This window comes from Crinia signifera, chromosome 6 (assembly GCF_055691185.1).
Source record: "Crinia signifera chromosome 6, ASM5569118v1, whole genome shotgun sequence".
In the NCBI taxonomy this organism is placed as follows: Eukaryota; Metazoa; Chordata; class Amphibia; order Anura; family Myobatrachidae; genus Crinia; species Crinia signifera.
The window spans coordinates 220707417-220726685 of NC_139222.1; the positions used below are offsets into that span (position 1 = coordinate 220707417).

Here is a 19269-nt window from a genome sequence, read left to right on the forward strand (position 1 = left end):
ACCAGGTGTGAGACTCATCCAACAAAGACCTACACTTACCTTGGATTTCCAGATTGAAAGCAGAAGGACTCCAAAGACTCATTGTGCATAACTGGTTCCCAAGACAACAGCTCCCAACTGTTATTTTTCAAACACACGATGAATCAGGGCTGAGTGGTTAGGGCACCATTTACACCATTTACCATATGTAAGGAGTTTTAAGTTGTTCTCCAGCCAATTAACGCCTCATGATAATTTATAACCTTAGTTACCACCAAGCAAAATTTATATCAGGAATAGGAATTTGCAAGACTTTCTGGACATTTCAGGAGAGAAAGCAAATAGGTTTCCACATCATCAAGGACATTCAGGAGCAACAGCCAACAGCTTCACACTTAAGAGACCTGCGAATTGGTTCTCCAACATTTCGCTGGCTGGCAGTAAATGTGTACATGTGAGTGTGTGGTGTAGGGGGAGGGGGGGGCTATGTCCATTTAAGGACTGGATGAATTATATTATGTAATTATATTAGTATCTTAGGGCCACATTCTCTAAGCTTCAAAAGTGATAAAATGGAGAGTGATAAACAGCCAGCCAATCAGCTCATGCCTGCCATGTCACAGACTGTGTTTGAAAAATATCAGACAGGAGCTGATTGGCTGGCTGTTTATCACTCTCCATTTTATCACTTTTGAAGCTTAGAGAATCTGGCCCTTAGACACCAGATGAACATTGGTGTCTAAGAAGATGGTATATTGTCACATAATGGTAATAGTGGCAACAAAAGTTGTCCAAAAACATAATTGGGAAGTCAACAGATTGATGAATGGATTAGTACAAAAAAAAAAGTTATATGAATAGCTTATCAAAAATGGTCTTCTTTATGAATGAAATAGAGGTGATGTGTTGGTGCAATTCAAAAATGTATAGAATCTGAAGATGAGAAATAAGTAGCCTTCCAATTAATACCCTCCAATTCGACCAATTTAATTAGTATTAATATAGTTTGCTCTATGGTCGCAAACCATGATGCTTGTTAGGGGTTCTCAAAATACTGGACCGTTCTCTACAGAAGCATGTGTGGGAACCACTACATGTGAAATTATGCACATTTAAAGCAGAGTAAACTGAGGATTCGGTATGGAATCCCGGCGGGCAAAATCCCGACGTTGGAATCCCAACCGCCGAAATCCCGACGGGGGGGGGGGGGGACATGGATCGCCCCTGCTTGCGGGCTCACTGCGCTCCCCATGCAGCGGGCCCGGTGCCTCGCTACGCTCGGCACACTAATTTATTCTCCCCATGGAGGGAGAAAGTGTCGGAATTTCGGAGGTCGGGATTTTGACCACCGGGATTCCGACCGCCGGGAAATTGACCGCATCCCCTCTGTGATATATCATTCGTACAGTTGACCGATAATGTATGTATGTGTACAGCCAATAAAAGTCTGTGAGAAAAGTCATTCATTCAGCACAGCCGATGCAGATACATAGGGGCAAAGGCCTGCATGCACGGGACACCAGCCATCTGCCCAATTTTGCAACGGCAGGAGATACAGAAAATTACATCAAAAATGGGTAAGGACATTTTAATGCCCACCCAGTTGTGATGTCTGGCCAGACAGATTGTGCATCCAATGTGGTTAGCCATAATCACAAACCAAATCAGTTGCTCAGACAGCTGGTGGGTTGCTCAGTTGTGTACCAGAGTTCCTCACTCCATGTTTTGGTTGTTTTGTTTGTGGGTTCCATTTTTTTTTGTTGGGGGGGGGGGGTGTATTTTAACTAGATATTGCTTACTATGCCTCTCTGTAAACTGATTCTACATCTGCTAGTCCAAAATGGTTTCATATATGAGTAAAAGTGAGTGCATAACTAAACAGGAAATTCCACCCAAAACAACCAACACAAATTATTATTATGTCACACTTTGTATTATGTATTCTCTAAATTAGTTTCCTTTACAGATTTGATGAAGGGTTTTCACCAACAATAGTAAGATGTGCTGAGAATAGAAACCACTCTCTTGCAGGATAAATCACAAGAGCTTCGCTTGAGTTTCAACATAAAAAGCATACAAAAGGTGCAGATACCCCCAGTGGAGTAACGAACAAAGCCTTTAGGATCCCCAAACATTAGGATCTGGAGGGGGCATTGAGAGGAAGGAAGAAAAACACAGCTCAAAATAGGAAGATTTTCTCTACTTTACAAAGGCTAAAGTGCTGAAACGTCACAGTTCGAAGGCCATGTCACACCGCGGCACTTCACAAATGGTAAGGAGGACATTGTACACCCATAAAAGCAACAAAAAATACCAATGTGTATAATCATGAGGTCAGATTCAGCTGAGACCACAACTATACACTGCTAAAAAGGAAAAAGGAAAACTCTAATTAGGACAACATTCCTGCCCAAATACAAGCTCTGTCTGCTCATCACTAACAACAACTACTTAGCATTGAATAACCACTTGTTAAAAAATGCATCCATTGTAAATATCTACATATATACAATTACATATAATGACTGCAGATAAACACTCTGCTTAGCTAGTCTACCCTAAACACATGTACATATGCACTCGCACACTAGAGTTTTTTGTTGTTGGGTGTCAATGAACTTGCCAGTATATTGTTGGGGTGTGGTAGGAAGCCAGAGTCCCCAGAGGAAACACACACATGCACTCGGAAATATACAAACTCCACACAGTAGTTCTGGCTTACCATTGCACCATTCATACCACCCATAACTGGCACCCTTCCCTTTAAAGCAAATTAAGCTCTCCTTAACAAAAAGGTAAATAAGACCTACCTCCCCATCTACCCAGCCAATCAAAAAATGCAGTCCGGGTCATGGAAGTGGGATAGAGGCCTGAAATTGGGAATGTCAGACCGAAATGGAGACATTTACAGTATGAGGGAAGAATACTGAAAACTTTATGTGAAAAAAAAAAAATCATGTGTTATGTAATGGAACAGAACAGTACATGTTAACAATAGAAAAGGGAATCCGAGGATTTTACAGTATATTCAAGGTTTTATGGCTAATTATGAGATTTCATGGTTTTATGGGTAATTTCAAGACACTCAAAGCACCTTAATGCAGCACATTTATGTTTAGTTTATACTTCATACTTGCCACCTTTTTAATCCTCATCTCCAAAAGCTCCAGGATGGAAGCTCCATGTCCGCATGGTAGTGTCAGAGTAACAGCCAAGATTTGGCCCATGGAGGCCAGGCTCCAAGTCTGTATTTTCAGCCCTTGAATTGCCCATTTAATTGCAGATGCCAGAGGCTGTTCTACTCTTGGGATTCTGGCAAAACACTACCAGATTGGGAGAGCCTCATGGACAAAAATGTGTCAAATAGTAGCCAGAAAAGTCCTAAACTTGTACTAGCACCCATCATTGTATTTCCGTGGTTACGGTTAATATCTACTATGGGTTGCCAAGGTACTTGTTTAGCTTCACGGCGCCCGATATATCGGATGCGATATCGGCTGATATATCGATGTGATTTTTGACCTGTTCATAACCCCACTATCCACTACGCATGCAGTTGATTTTCTATAGTGTGGCGAGCACAGCGAGCCACACTATATAAAATCAACTCCATGCGTAGTGGATAGTGGGGTTATGAACAGGTCAAAAAATCGCATCGATATATCGGCCGATATCACATTCGATATATCGGGCGCCGTGAAACTAAACAAGTACTGTTGCCAGTTCTCTTTTGGATAAACGTTTGTATTATATTGTATTGGTATTTGATGGTCTAAATCACAGGGTCCCGAACTCGGTCCTCAAGGCACCGGAGATGTCCAGGTTTTGGGTATATCCATGCTTGGCTACGGGTCACTTAAGCAGTACCTCAGTCAATTTTATTTGTCAACTGAGTCATGGATATCTAAAAATAAACCTGCACCATTGGGTTATATAGCTTGTGAGCTGGTCCTATAGCAGGAGCAAAAGCTTGTACCAGACAGAACAAGAAGTTTAACCTATTGCCGAGCACACAATGCGTCACATTATAAGTGGCGAAAAAAAACATAAATAAAATCAAGGGAAGAACAGAATTTACTGACTTCTGGAAAAACAGTGTACTGTAGGTGCAAATAACTGAATGTTAAGAACATTAGCATATAATTCTAATGTAATAAATAAGGCAGAAATTCATAATCTCAGCGTTCAGCAGAGTACTTAAAGAGTTAAACTGTGATGGCTTCTTGCGGGGTTCAAGGAGAGATCAGCAACTTTACTAAACGGCCATAAAAGAAATCCCTTGAATCTCGCTTTCACTAGATTATATTTCTCCACGTTCCATCAGTTTAAATGTACGCCAACTGTGAAACCGAATTGGTTTACATGAGAGTGGGACAGATGTACTAAGCCTTGGGGAGTGATAAACTTAGCCTGTAACATGGCAGTTAGAAGCATATTGGCTGGTACTTTATCTCTCTACTATTACACTCGACAAGGCTTAGTACATCTCCCGTAGCATGTCTTCCATTCTATGTTTCTTGTCGTCCAAACCTTCCTGCTGTAGATGTTATAAGAATATTGTTCCAGAATACTTTGCTTCAGACATTTTTATTATAGAACAGATTCTCTAAAATTCAATGAGAAAAAGTTAAGCAAGTGCAAATATTTAGGAGCAATTAAAAGGTAACTTTAAATTGTTTAAAGTCATCCCAGCGGATGGGGTTCTGATAGTCAAAATACAGACCTCAGTATTCTGACTTGGGGCCAGAAGACAGGCGATGGAATTCCGACTTCAATGAGGATGATGACTATGCAGGAAACACGAGCGGAAGTATGCCGACCGGACAGTGTTAGGCCGGGGGGGGGGGGGGGATGGAAGGCAGGATTTGGTTGCTGTTGCGGGGTAGGTAGGCTAGGGTTAGGCACTAGCCGGGAGGGTTAGGCTGCAAGGGGAGGGGGGGTTAGTGATTGCTTGGGGAGGGAGAATTTAACTATATTTAATCGGACCTCTGTGGGAATTATCTCTTTCAGGAAGACAGTGTTGGTATTCTCACTGCCGGCAACCGTCCACTCTTCATCCGTATGTATTCGGTGGCAATAACCACTATTATCTTTATGGTGCTATATATGCTTGAGCTCATCTCAACTGAAGATATTTAAAACAGCAGAAAAGCTGAGATTACGGGGAAAATACATTTTTTAGGTTATATAGAAAGACTTCCCATTCGTAACTCGAATACTCCCATTGGTATTCCAGGTCTTAAGTAACAGCAACAGCTTACACTTAGCTGCATAACAATGATCTTGTACTATGAATGAAAGGTATTCAATAATTCTATTGATCTAAAATTGATCGATATAAATGGAACACTTAAACAACACAATGTAACTCCAAGTCAATCTTCTGTGAAATCAAACTGTCCACTTAGGAAGCAACACTGATTGACAATCAATTTTGCATGCTGTTGTGCAAATAGAATAGACAACAGGTGGAAATTATAGGCAATTAGCAAGACATCCCCAATAAAGGAGTTGTTCTGCAGGTGGTGACCACAGACCATTTCTTAGCTCCTATGCTTTCTGGCTGATGTTTTGGTCACTTTTGAAAGCGGCGGTTGTTTCACACTAGTGGTAGCATGAGATGGAGTTTACAACCCACACAAGTGGCTCAGGCAGTGCATCTCATCCAGGATGGCACATCAATGCGAGCTGTGGCAAGAAGGTTTGCTGTGTCTTTCAGCATAGTGGCCAGAGCATGGAGGCGCTACCAGGAGACAGGCCAGTACATCAGGAGATGTGGAGGAGGCTGTAGGAAGGCAATAACCCAGCAGCAGGACCGCTACCTCTGCCTTTGTGCAAGGAGGAACAGGAGGAGCACTGCCAGAGCCCTACAAAATGACCTCCAGCAGGCCACAAATGTGCATGTGTCTACGCAAACGGTCAGAAACAGACTCCATGAGGGTGGTATGAGGGCCTGACGTCCACAGGTGGGGGGTTCTTCTTACAGCCCAACACGGTACAGGACATTTGCCAGAGATCACCAAGATTGGCAAATTTGCCACTGGCGCCCTGTGCTATTCACAGATGAAAGGTTCACACTGAGCACATGAAATAGTCTGGAGACGCCAAGGAGAACGTTCTGCTGCCTGCAACATCCTCCAGCATGACCTGTTTGGCAGTGGGTCAGTAATGGTGTGGGGTGGCATTTCTTTGGGGGGCCGCACAGCCCTCCATGTGTTTGCCAGAGGTAGCCTGACTGCTATTAGGTACCGAGATGTGATCCTCAGATCCCTTGTGAGACCATATGCTGGTGCGGTTGGCCCTGGGATCCTCATAATGCAAGACAATGCTAGTCCGCATGTGGCTGGAGTGTGTCAACAGTTCCTGCAAGACGAAGGAATGATGCTATGGACTGGCCATCCTGTTCCCCAGACCTGAATCCAATTGAGCACATCTGGGACATCATGTCTCGCTCCATCCACCAACGCCACGTTGCACCACAGACTGTCCAGGAGTTGGTGGATGCTTTAGTCCAGGTCAGGAGACCATCCGCCACCTCATCAGGAGCATGCCTAGGCGTTGTAGGGAGGTCATACAGGCACGTGGAGGCCACACACACACACACACTACCGAGCCTCATTTTGACTTGTTTTAAGGACGTTACATCAAAGTTGGATTAGCCTGTAGTGTGTTTTTCCACTTTCATTTTGAGTGGGACTCCAAATCCAGACGTCCATGGGTTAATAAATTTGATTTCCATTGATAATTTTTGTGTGCTTTTGTTGTCAGCACATTCAACTATGTAAATAACAAAGTATTTAATAGGAATATTTAATTCATTCAGATCGCGGATGTGTTATGTTGGTGTTCCCATTTATTTTTTTGGTCTATATATATATTAGTTTCAAAGATTAATCTTTTTACACTGTGGATTCAGTCACTGCAAACAGCCCCTCTCAGTGCGCTGGTTACCAGGTGGCCATGCTGAGCTTCTAACTCATTCAAAACGTGCCTCGTATTTTCCTAGGTTAAAAAATTGGGAGTGACAAAACCAGGGCCCGGCACCCACCCGCTCCACAGGAGAGTGTGGGGGGGTGGCTTTGTGATGCGGCCGCCACGCTGCTACGGGGGGGGGTTGATGCTGTCGCTCCACTGGGGGAGTGGTGGCTTGGGTTGCCGGGTGCGATGCGGCCGCTGCATCGCTCCACGGTGGGGTTGGGGTGGCGGGAGGGTGGGGGTGATGCCGTCAAGTCATTCCACGGGGGTGGAGAGATGCAGTGGCGGCCGCCAAGGTTGCTGGGGGGGGGGAGTGACAGCAGCCACTCACCTCCATACCTCCATCCAGGGGGGTCCCTGCTCCCGACTACCGCCCTCCAGCGGCCAGCACCCTAGGCAAATACCTAATGCTGCCTAGTGGCGGCGCCGACCCTGGACAAAACTCCATTTCTGGATTACACTGATCAACCTGATGTGTGACAGTTCTACACCCACATGCAAAAAAAGGCACCAGTGTCAGCGGCTGCAGCTTTCCTCATGCCAACCTCCACTGTTCTTGACCTGTGACTTTTACATGTGCAGTCACTATTGAAGCCTTGAGCCAGTATTACTAGGAGCAGCTTCTCGCTGACTCTGCTATGCATATAAGATGCAAAATGTCAAGACCATATACTGTACCCTACTAACCCCAGAGAATCTTCATTGTGCAAGGTGTCCTGCCATATTCTCAGTAGTATGCCGAGTGGCCTTAATTACACATTTGACACCTGGTGTGGCTAGTTCAGTCCATACACTGTGCTGCTAAAAATGGGGCATGGTTTCACAGGATGGGCACGAGAATAAGCGTTCCAACCGCGTTTCCATCACTTCAGAGTCCACGAGATTACCGTTTCTGAAGTGCCGCTTTTACACGGTGACAGGAGCCGGTTGCTGCATGCAGTGTTAAAGTACGGTATCTGGCTCTTGTTACTGAGCAGGAACCTGCACTTTGTGGTCATCCTTCTAAGGGCAATACATGGGTGCAGACCGCACCCTAGTGGTGATGCCACTGAGTATGCCTGTTGTAGACTTATATACACTAACAAGATCTGAGCTTGTCAGCTGTTTAATCAGCAACTGCAACATTTGTTAAATATGCAGAGAGTTCCCATGGTGATGGTTCACTACAGTTGGCAGGACCCGCGCAGGAGTTTGTCAGTACACCCGTGCATCAGTACACTTGATGATGTCATAATGACTCTGCTGTGAGCCATATCAGTAAGACTATGGGCCTTATTCTAGTTCCAACTTCGATGGACAAAACCATGTGCACTGCAGGTGGGGCAGATGTTACTTGTGCAGAGAGAATTAGATTTGGGTAGGGTTTTACTTCAAAGTGAGATCTATATTGCAGTGTAAAAATAAAGCAGCCAGTATTCAACCTGCACAGAAACAAAATAACTCACCCAAATCTAATTCTCTCTGCACATTTTACATCTGCCCCCTGCAGTGCACATGGTTTTGTCCATCTAAGAAGGATTTTGTCAGTAAGGCCCTATGTGAGAAATGTACGTAGGGTATGTTATTTTGTATTTGCACTGCTGTCCCGAAGAAAGAAATTAAATAGAGCTATGAAACTCTGACATTTACAGACCATTCTCTTTGTTAGCTGAATTATTAGTTCAGCCTTCAACATGGTTGCTACCCAGTGTGCAGTGGATTGGTCCACTTTAAGATTTACTTGCTAACAATGGTTATTTGGAATAGAAACATCCTGAAATCTGTGCATTGTGTGAAAGCATGTTTACCAACCCTGGCAGCTGTTCACATTCCTGGCTGACAGAATGCCTACTATTACTGGATGTGATCCATCAAAACACATTCTTTTAACACCCACAGAACAACAAATTTAAATAAGTAGCAGTTACTCAATATGTAAATCCTCTGCCTCCATCATCAATTTTAGAACTTCAAAAAGACGCCACTACATTCTTTTATAGCTTTTTTTTTTTGCGCTTGTTTGCAGATTACAGTAATCACATGCACATGGATCAATTTGGTCTATTTTTCGTTTTTGCTTATACAGATGTGTCCCCATACATCATTGCTGCGTACTGTGTAGCCATGCAGCTCGCTCTAGGTCCTTGAGATATAAGTCCCATTATAAATGTAACATCACTTTATAATTGTAACATGCAATACTACTTTCTGTCCACGTGATGTCACTTTTCCTAAACTGTAAAGTGCATGCTTCTAATAAGCCAACGGACCCTTCCGTGATTTCGTCGTTACTCTGTGTACCAAATTCGGGATTTTATTTTTAGAATAAAAAAAATAAAAAAAAAGTTAAACAATATTTTAATACCTAGTGCTGGAATAATCAAAATGATCTTAAGGTTTATATTTAATTTTCTTTGGATGAAGCTTTTTAAATAGCAGCACAGTTTGCTAAAGGTTGACTGACAGATTTGATTACACTGGATGTGAACTAGTTAGGAATAATATTTTACAGCATTAGCACATAAAATCCTACTTGGCTACTATACAGAGAACGCCTGGGAGACCGACTAATTTTAGGGAACCGTAAGAGACTCAAAGATCGGTAGACCAGCCTCTCAGAGAATTTTGCTGCAATTGGATACAGTGATATAATGAAGCACATCATGCAGTTTAATGCATTATATGCCAATAGGATCAAACACGTAATGCTTCTGAAAGGATGACACAACAGAAATCATTACACTAAACCAATGGTTGTCTGCAGGCCCTCAGCTGTGCCATAGGTACAAATGAGCAGCGTTCTATCTGTAATGGTAAACATTTGAGGATACAATGGTCGAACAGATGCAAGACAAACTGGCCGACTTCTTATCTGGACAGCCTGGGAGATGCATGAGAGGGGAGACCCAAGTTAGAGGCGAGAGCGGGTGGTGACCTAAACCACATCATGGTGGCACATTCCCTACAAGACCACCTGCTCCTCTGGGGAAAGACAACAAAGCCATGAGTTCAATATACTCTCTCAGTAATCAGGGAGAGCTTCCAGAAAAGGGTGAAGTCTCCTTGATATTCTGGTGGTGTAGTTACTACATTCATGATTAGGTGAACATTAATTTAGCATTTAAAAAAAAAACACAACTGAAAGTAATTTATAATTTTCACTGACCTGCAGTAAGCCCAGTCTGGTTATTTTCTTCTTCGCCTAAGTCGAAAGATTTGTTCACTTGAAACCATTTCAGGTCATCCTCATCCAAAGCAATATCCCCCCAGAATGCAGCTGTGGAGACCATGACAAATGAAATGATAATTATCTTGGTTACATTTTAGGAGAGCATTCCACTAATGCAATAAAGCTAGAATATCACACTGTTACAAACTGAAACATATGCTGCCTTCCTCAAACTGCCTGGCTTCTTAACAACAATACTACACTTACATTAAACACAACTGAGTTTATGTATAATTTCACGAATATCCTACAACTATGACAATAACATAGTATATACTTTTTTTTTTAATTCCGAAATATTTACTTTTTTTTAAACATATTTAAGAAGCAATGCACATCAGGATCTCTATTTGTACCCATATTTGTAATTATTTGTGTAACTAGGAGATGCCATATTGTTTATGTAACCAAACTGAAATGACTTCAGCAATTCAGTTCCACCTAGTGGCCATTCCATAGAAAATTATTCTAAGCGGTATGTTATCCAGGTAGAGATTGTTAAGTGATGTTATAATTTTGAAAGCAAGTAACTGTTGCAGACTGTGGGCCAGATTCTCTAAGCTTCAAAAGTGATAACTTGGAGAGTGATAAACAGCCAGCCAATCAGCTCCTACCTGCCAAGTCACAGACTGTGTTTGAAAAATGTCAGACAGGAGCTGATTGGCTGGCTGTTTATCACTCTCTATTTTATCACTTTTGAAGCTTAGAGAATCTGGTCCTGTGGATGTTAGGACTCCTATACACAGGGTCTTTATAACAATGTTAAATTACTTACTATTACTGCACTGCACACTATGGACAATGGGCCTTATTCAGAACAGGGTAATAAGAGAGAAACATTTCTAGCCAGGTCTTTAGTAACTATCACCTCAGCATTACCACGCCCCTGTAGACTGCAACACCTGACAAGCAAAGCACTAACTAACCACCATCTCATATCTTCTCCTCCTTGTTCCGCCTTGTATAGCCTTGTTCTCTGGGGAAACTTAACAGCATTGTAGGCCTGTTACAGGGGAATGATTATGAAAAATAAATAAAATTAACAATTTACCAATCCTATGGTCCTGTGCCATCTTACCACAAGCTTCATACAGTGAATGGCTCAAAGCACCAGGATTACTACGCGATAGTCATTTTCTGTCTAGTTGTGATCCACACTGAGAGATCCATCCTTCTTTTGAGCTGAGAACACCAGGACTACCCCTCATGGTGAGCATGGAGCTGTAAGGGGAAGCCTATGTAGTAACACAGGGCGGGATTCTCTAAAATCCGCAGCCCTCTATGCCCGGCATCGCATTTCTAATGACCGCATACTCTCTAAAATATGCGGTCATTAACGCAAGGGACAGCTCTTGCGATAAGAGCTGTCCCTTGCGATGCGGCGCCGTTGCTGGACTTCCGGGTCTATGACCCGGGAGTCCGTCTGCGCATGCGCAGACTGACGCGCCGGCCGCAGGGCATGCTGGGAGGGATCCGTGACGGATCCCTCACACACCACTGCGGTAAGAAGCCCATAGGCTTCTGCAGGGAACCGCCAGCTTTTGCTGGCGATTCCCTCCGCAGCGGTGACACTGCGGAGGGAGGTTAGAGAATACAGAAATGCGGTAAAAAACCCCGATAACGGGGTTTTTACCGCATTTCTGTGATAGAGAATCTCGCCCACAGTCCCTTGAAAAGGTGTCAGTCCCCTGCAAATGTGTGTTCATGTATTCCCCCCCCCCCCTCCTGCAGCATACATCTACCCCACCATGTGCTATACCTGTAATGTGTACCTCCGCAGATTGCACACCCTGCTAGCTCTGACCTATGCAGCTGGTGTCCTGAGATGGTATCTCTGCAGGCAGGATGTGAGTCACGTGGCTGTTTATGTGCATGGTATATCATACTACGACACAAGTATTTGTTGTCCAGTATATGCATTGGGTACTTGTATGGCTCGCCTCCTACAGTGTAACCTTCGTAGTGTGCCCACCATGGCTGCCTCATCTGGTGCACTTGTGGATGGGATGAAAAATACATGGACCTGAATATACATTGAAATCACCCATTTTGGGTCATTTCTTTTATGGGAAATCCTACGTAAAGCGCCAAAAATGACTTCCGCACCTGGTACCTTGTCAGGGTGGAGTACACAACCCATGGAAGTTATCCAAAATGCTGCACCACTCCTGCATTATGCCAACTGTGTGCTTTAGGGTTTCTTTTGTCTGTGACTTGTCTGTTATTATACTACCAACATCCTCTGTATTATGTGCATTGTTTTTTAATGTATGTAAAGTGCCTTGAGTCCTGTTGGAGAAAGTGCGCTATATAAATTAAACTTACTTACTTTTTTCTAAGCGATCTATTCATATTGCTTAAAAATGGAGCTTATATTGCCCTGTGTGTATGCCGCTTACCAGGAAAGTCTGCTATTGCTAAAAAAAAAGCTGTCTAAAAAGCAAAAATTAATAGATATACTCTAAAAACAAAGATAACAAGAGTCCTTGAATATAAAAAAAAGTGTCTAAGCGATAATATGATAGAGTTTAGTTTGAATAATTAATAGCCTTAGCTATAATCCTGTAGCCATGTATAGGATCCTAAAAAGTCATTAATTCAGCATAATTACCATGCATGGGTAAAGATTTATTGCAAGATGGCAAAGTCATACTGTAGGTCCATCTGGGTGCAGGTTTGAGTGCCTTGGTTCCAGTACAGTTGGTTGACAAAGACTAGACAAAGGTTATGTTATTTACGGTACTTGGGTATTACTGGGTGGTCTCCCATCCAAGTACCAACCCGGCCCAACACTGCCTAGCTTCCAAGATCGGAAGGAATTGGGCATGCCCACTGTGGTAAGACCATAATATGCGCATAGCCTTGTTTGCTATTGCTCAAAAAAAAGTCTGATATCTGGCTGATAACATTGGCACCAATATCTTAGTCTCAGTATGTGATCCTGCTGGTTACGCAGAGGGATAGTAGCTGGTATGGTCTAATAAGAGGTGTACACCCCAAAAGTGTGTCTCCAGCACCATAAACAGTGTTGGTAACCCCCTGTAAAGTATAGAGGTTAACAAGGTCATCGGAATATCATGGTGGCATTGTTGTGTATAAGATGCTGCAAGGGAGAGAAATGTATCAAAATTAACCGGTGTTGTTGTTGCAGTGCCCCACTTCTGCTTTTCACACATCTTTCAGAGTGGTATTGGACGTGGAATGATAGTGGGGATGCCGACTAAGGTACCCGTTCCCACAAGAACCTCTAGCCGTGGCTGCCAGCAAGTGTGTATGCACTTGCCAATGCTGGCTCCCCATCGCCAACAAGGACACTTAGTACACACATCGGGTAGTGTGTACAAAGAATTACAGAACGAAAAAAGTAATACTTGCAATAAAACATACAGAATAACAAATTGTACACCTGTACTGCACAGTTGGCCAGCATTGAAAGACAAGTCAAACATTTCCATTGATTAATCTTTTAAGTCTAGGAATGTCCCTCAGAATTAATAACATCTTTACAAGAAAACAGTTGTGTAAATCAATTTTTTTTTAAAAAGAGTCTATTTTGTTTTGCTTCCCATGAAATTTAAGCTATTTACTGTTGAATGCTATATTACAAACTTAAAAACAGGAGAGCTAAATAGGATTTATTTTTACATGGAGATTTGAGAACTGTGACAAATTTGCTCAACATTGTCACTATTTAATTCAAGATTATCTAAATTGGTGCACATACAAATTACTGGAATCCTTCTGCGCTAACATTTTATTTGGAAAGGAAAGTGATGGAGCAGGCAGAATGTGTTTTTTCAGCTGATACAATCTGGGATAACTCCAGCTGTAGTAACTGGAAAAAAAAATAAAACCCACATAAAATAGATTTCAACATGCTCATTCAAGACCATGCAAATGAATGGAATAACTGAACTTTAGCCACTACTGTCGGTTTTAATGTCTCCACTGCCAAAATCAGCTACTCATACACCGTCAATGACCTAGGACTACCTATCTGTATGTCGTAAACAAAACAAGTTACAATGCCTTTTTTTTTATTGCTGCATGGTTAAAATATAGATTGGAATAAATCCTGCAGAACATTTTGGGAACCAAATACAGTTATACAGTAACATTGAGATTTCTTTCTTCAGAATAAACACGAGATTGCTCTCTGAATGGAGTACTCATACTTCAAAAGTGATAAAATTAAAATTGCTAAACAGCCAGCCAATCAGCACCTACCTGCCATGTCACAGACTGGGTTTGAAAAATGTCAGGCAGGAGCTGATTGGCTGGCTGTTTATCACTCTTCATTTTATCACTTTTGAAGCTTAGTGCATCTGGCCCACTAAGACATGAAATCAAATAAATATACATATCCAGCCTCTGACCAGGTACACGCTAAAGGGATCTCGGCATGTTATGACGTTTTGGTCATAATCAGAACCACATATTGGCTGGATTGTTTAGGGTGTACCAGTAATTTGTGCACTCCTGCAGTTGTTAGTGTCTGTCTAGTGCAGGCATGTCCAACCTGCGGCCCTCCAGATGTGCTAAAACTACACATCCCAGCATGCCTTGCCACAATTTGGCTATTAGGGAATGCTAGAATGATGGCAATGCATGCTGGGATGTGTCGTTTTAGCACATCTGGAGGGCCGCAGGTTGGACATGCCTGGTCTAGTGTTATGTCTTCTGGTACCCTGATGAAGGGTCAACCAGGATACACTGCTAACGATGCATCTTCTATCTACCCCCCCTGATACCCGCCAGATCGGTAGGCTACACATCCTTCTGATGTGTAACTGGCCTTTCAATTACCTGAAAATGGATACTCCTTTCAAGTAGGGATATTAAAGTCATAGGGAAGGGTTATGCAGTGTATTATTGGTTTTATGAGTTTATTATTTATATTACACAAGTGTATATTCTGATTATAAGTTGAGCAGGTTCAGGAACAGCAAGGAGGCCATCCATAGAAGTATGTTTAGCATTTACTTTGCTACTTCAGTGCAGATACAGCATATATCTTGATGCAGGTGATTTTTTTATTTTTGTTTTTAACGGATCATTAAAAGGTTTAGTCTATCTATTCTCCCTATTCATTGTTTTTAAATAGACTGTGGAAGTTTCTCCTTTTTAGTTCATATGAGGACACATTGATCAATATATGTAAACAGTCAAATATAACGAAAGGGGAAACGGCTACCAACGCCTTGATCGATGACAGCATACACCTGACATTCAAAATGGGAGTACACCCTTTGGTATTTAACTCTGCATATTTTACAAGCAGTTTTACCAGGTTGTATTCTTTCCAATGTTTTCCTAAGAATTATAGCAAAAGGAAATACATTTGTATCCCAAACGGTGTGGCCAGGCACCCTGGGATGGTGGCTGCCTATTATGACACATGAAGACAATCAGTAGCACAACTGTACACCACCACATCAATTAACTTAAAGAGGACACATAGGCACAATATACTGCTAGAACTAAGGGCCTTATTCTGGTTGGTGCGGTTGGATGCGTATTTGCGGACAGGAACCGAGCGTTCTTAGCCCTGCCTTCCGTAATGCAGTAAGACGCTGACCGAACGGAGCGCGCGTGGATTTGTCATGTGAACACCTCCTCCATCTCTGGGAACCTCCCTTATCATTCGATGGTCGCAGACCATCGAATGAAGGACCGAGTGGTCAGGCAGCACCGAATGCTCCAGACCACTTGGGCATTTCTCTGTGCAAAAGCAGGGATATGGGCGGGCAGCTGGCATCCGGCTATGTCATATGTCCGCCCCCCACACGTGCAACATGGCCGCATTACAATAAGTACGCCCAGCATTTTCATGGGAACGCCCATGAAACGCGGGGCGTACACATATGGTAATGAGCCCAAACAGCCCTTCACGCCCATCTCCTCCCCCTGTTCGGAGTGTACAAAATTCACGCTGTATTCGGAACGTGCGCACATGTGCATACACGCCTCTGCACATGTGCAAACACCAAACATCGGCCGTCCGACCGCACGCAGACAGAACCGCACCAACCAGAATAAGGCCATAAGTGCTATGAGCTTGACTTCAATAGTGCGCTAAATCCTGCAGCCAAAAAAACACCTTTAAATGACCAGGTGTCATTGATACCAGTGATATCTCTCAGCCTACCCAGAAACTTTATAGGGAGAGGTGACCCCCCTTTTTTGTTTTTGCATGGGACATTTTTCATCATTACATGGAAGCTTATTGTGCTGAATGCAAATCTGTTTTTTCAACATAAAAGGTTCAGCATATGGCTCGGTCTACAGTGTTATTATGGATATTATAATTTGTTTCATGAAAGGTTTTTATTAACGTGGATCCATGTTTTTTCCTTTTTGGACTAAATAAACTTCTATTTTTTTTTTTTTTAAGAACATATACTCCTTTCATATACATCCGATTCAGTGCCAATTTCCTCACCTTTTGTATGTGCCTTACAATATACTGCTAGCACGGACGTGTAATGGTTAGCATTGCTGCCTTACAGCACTGAGATCATGGGTTTGATTCCCACCATGGCCCTAACTGTGCAGAGTTTGTATATTCTCCCCGTGCTTGAGTGGGTTTCCTACAGATACTCTGGTTTCCTCCCATATTCCAAAAATATGGTAGGTTACTTGGTTCCCAACAAAATTAACCCTAGAATGTCTGTGTGTGCGTGTACATAGGTTGTAAGCTCCATTGGAGCAGGGACTGATGTGAATGTTCAAATATTCTCTGTAAAGCGCTGCAGAATAGGTGTGCGCTATATAAATAACAATTAATAAATAAGTAAATAAATATATATAGTGGGTTAGCGTCAAGTAACCATGCAATTAAAAAGGCATTCCTCAAGAACATTAGATCTATCATGGGAATTCCACCACAGTTAACAAGAATAGGAGTGCAACAAAGAAACTCTACAAAAAACACTTGGCTAAAAAGGGACAGGTTTTAAAATCGGCTCAAATGCCACCACACGGAAAAAAAAAGTTAAAAAAGGGGAAATCTCTCCCAAAATCTCACTTTCTGATTCTGACACCATATTTTATTTGCCCCATTTTACAGTATCTTCTAAATCCCATGAGTGTTATCCACCTTTTACTCCAATATTGGGCATAAAGGGAAACATTTTTCAGATTTTATGTGAACCCCTAAGAGGGAAAACCAGACAGTCATGGGTAAACTCAGTCTGCAAATATAGATTGAAATGTGGAACGTTAATCTTTCTGTACAATGCTATCTGTGACCTCACTCACCTATGGCATAGAGGTATGCAAACACTGAACTGCATTATCATTATGCAAACTTACATAAAGCAGGTACCACTGACAGATGTGGAAACCATTACAATGGGGCTACACTATTCACTAGTAGACTATTACACTAAACAGATTAGGAGCCAGATGCACTAAGTTTCAAAAGAGATAAAATGGAGTGATAAAAAAACAACCAATCAGCTCCTACCTCCCCTGTCACAGGCTGTGTTTGAAAAATGTCAGACAGCAGCTGATTGGTTGGTTATTTACCACTCTCCATGTTATTACTTTTGAAGCTTAGTGCATCTGTCCCTAGGTCTTGTATCTCTTATCACTGTTCTCACTCTGCCACAGGGAGCCTGTTCAATCTGAACATTGACAGCAGATAACAACCACATGATCCATAAAGTCTGCCGTTTATGGTAAGGTTTTTAGGGCCAGAGTATTACGGTTAAAAAAAAAAAAATGCAATTTGATGAGAACCAAATGGCCCATTCTGTCTCCCTTTTCTGGTTAATTTAGGGGTCTAGGTTAGTTTTCAGAGTCTAGGGATAGGGTACTACAGTTATATTAACCATACAATTTGACAGGAGAGAAGAATCACATGACCTGTCCGGTCTGCCATTTACGTTAAGGTTAGGGTACTATCGATAGTTTTGGGGTTTGGGGATTAGGGATAGGCTATTAGGGTTGGTTTAGCAGCTATGGGTTTAAGGTTACTTTAGGTAAGGTTTGCTGTTAGAGTAGAACACAGTAGGAGTAACCATGTCCTACCTGGCCATATTAGTCATCCACAGGTTGCCAAGGATACATATGAGAATTGGGGCACTTGGGACTCTAAAGATTTCTACATGTACAAGAGTTAAAGTTAGCTCCAATGGGAAGTCATGCACCCTTCATGCTGACAACCAAAACCAATGTGTACAAATGAAAAAAATTCCTCTGTAACTTAACACGTTTATCAGATAAATCTGTCTCCATTTCCAAGGATTGGGCTGGAATATCTCAGAAGTTCTAAGGATCGGGCAACCACGACTAAAAAGCAATGGATTGGTAAAAAAAAAAAAAAAGTCTACAGTATGTAGCTATAAAGAATTGAATTAACTTACAGGGCCATAATGCCACCAATCAGAATAATAAGACTTGTTCATTTTTCTTTATTTCTGCAAAATACTCAGGAATGATGGGAGATTTTTGGCTTTTGATAATGCACGGTCAAAGAATTGCGATTATAAACAACCATTTTTTATTAAGATAATCTATTCTTTTTTTTTTTCTGCCACATTAAATGTATGTATTTCTTTTCTAAAAAGAGAATACACCCACATCCAGTAGATAATAATTCCTTTCAGCCGGCTCATCTAAAAATAAATTAGAAATAGACAAGTGGTAAATGGTTACATTTGTAGTTTGCATGTACTAAAACGTCATCTGTTTGCCAGTTTGTAGGAGGAAGGGTGAAAAAAAAAAAAAAAAGTGAACGGGTCCAGAATTGCCGTACGTATAAAATTAGAGCTGTATTTTTCACATTCACACCGATTTCATGGAAAAACACAAATCTGTCACACTGCCATCCACTGTAATCTCCATGCAAAATGTTCCATTTTCAACAGTACGACATTATATCCGGCTTGATGCATATGGATAACAGTGATTGAGGAATCCTTCACGCTGAATTACATAGACAGCAGTTATCCAACATGTAACAAATGGCAATAAAATTGTAAAAGAATTGTAAACACATGGTAAAAACAAAAGAGAGAGAGAGAGAGAGAGAATGTCTATTGCATTACTGAAACATTTGTCAACTACTGATCTGTTTTGTTTTAATAGGAGTGAATTACTTA

At 42.0% G+C, this 19269-nt stretch overlaps 1 protein-coding gene across 1 annotated transcript in view; it reads right to left on the minus strand.

Annotated features, from left to right (window-relative positions):
- LOC146008984 (tolloid-like protein 2) overlaps positions 1–19269 on the minus strand; it is a 150206-nt gene that overhangs the window by 52395 nt on the left and 78542 nt on the right. Inside the window, exon 2 of the mRNA XM_083148877.1 lies at positions 10100–10210. Within this exon, the coding sequence (XP_083005003.1) occupies positions 10100–10210 (111 nt within the window). The remainder of the gene's footprint in view (positions 1–10099; positions 10211–19269) is intronic.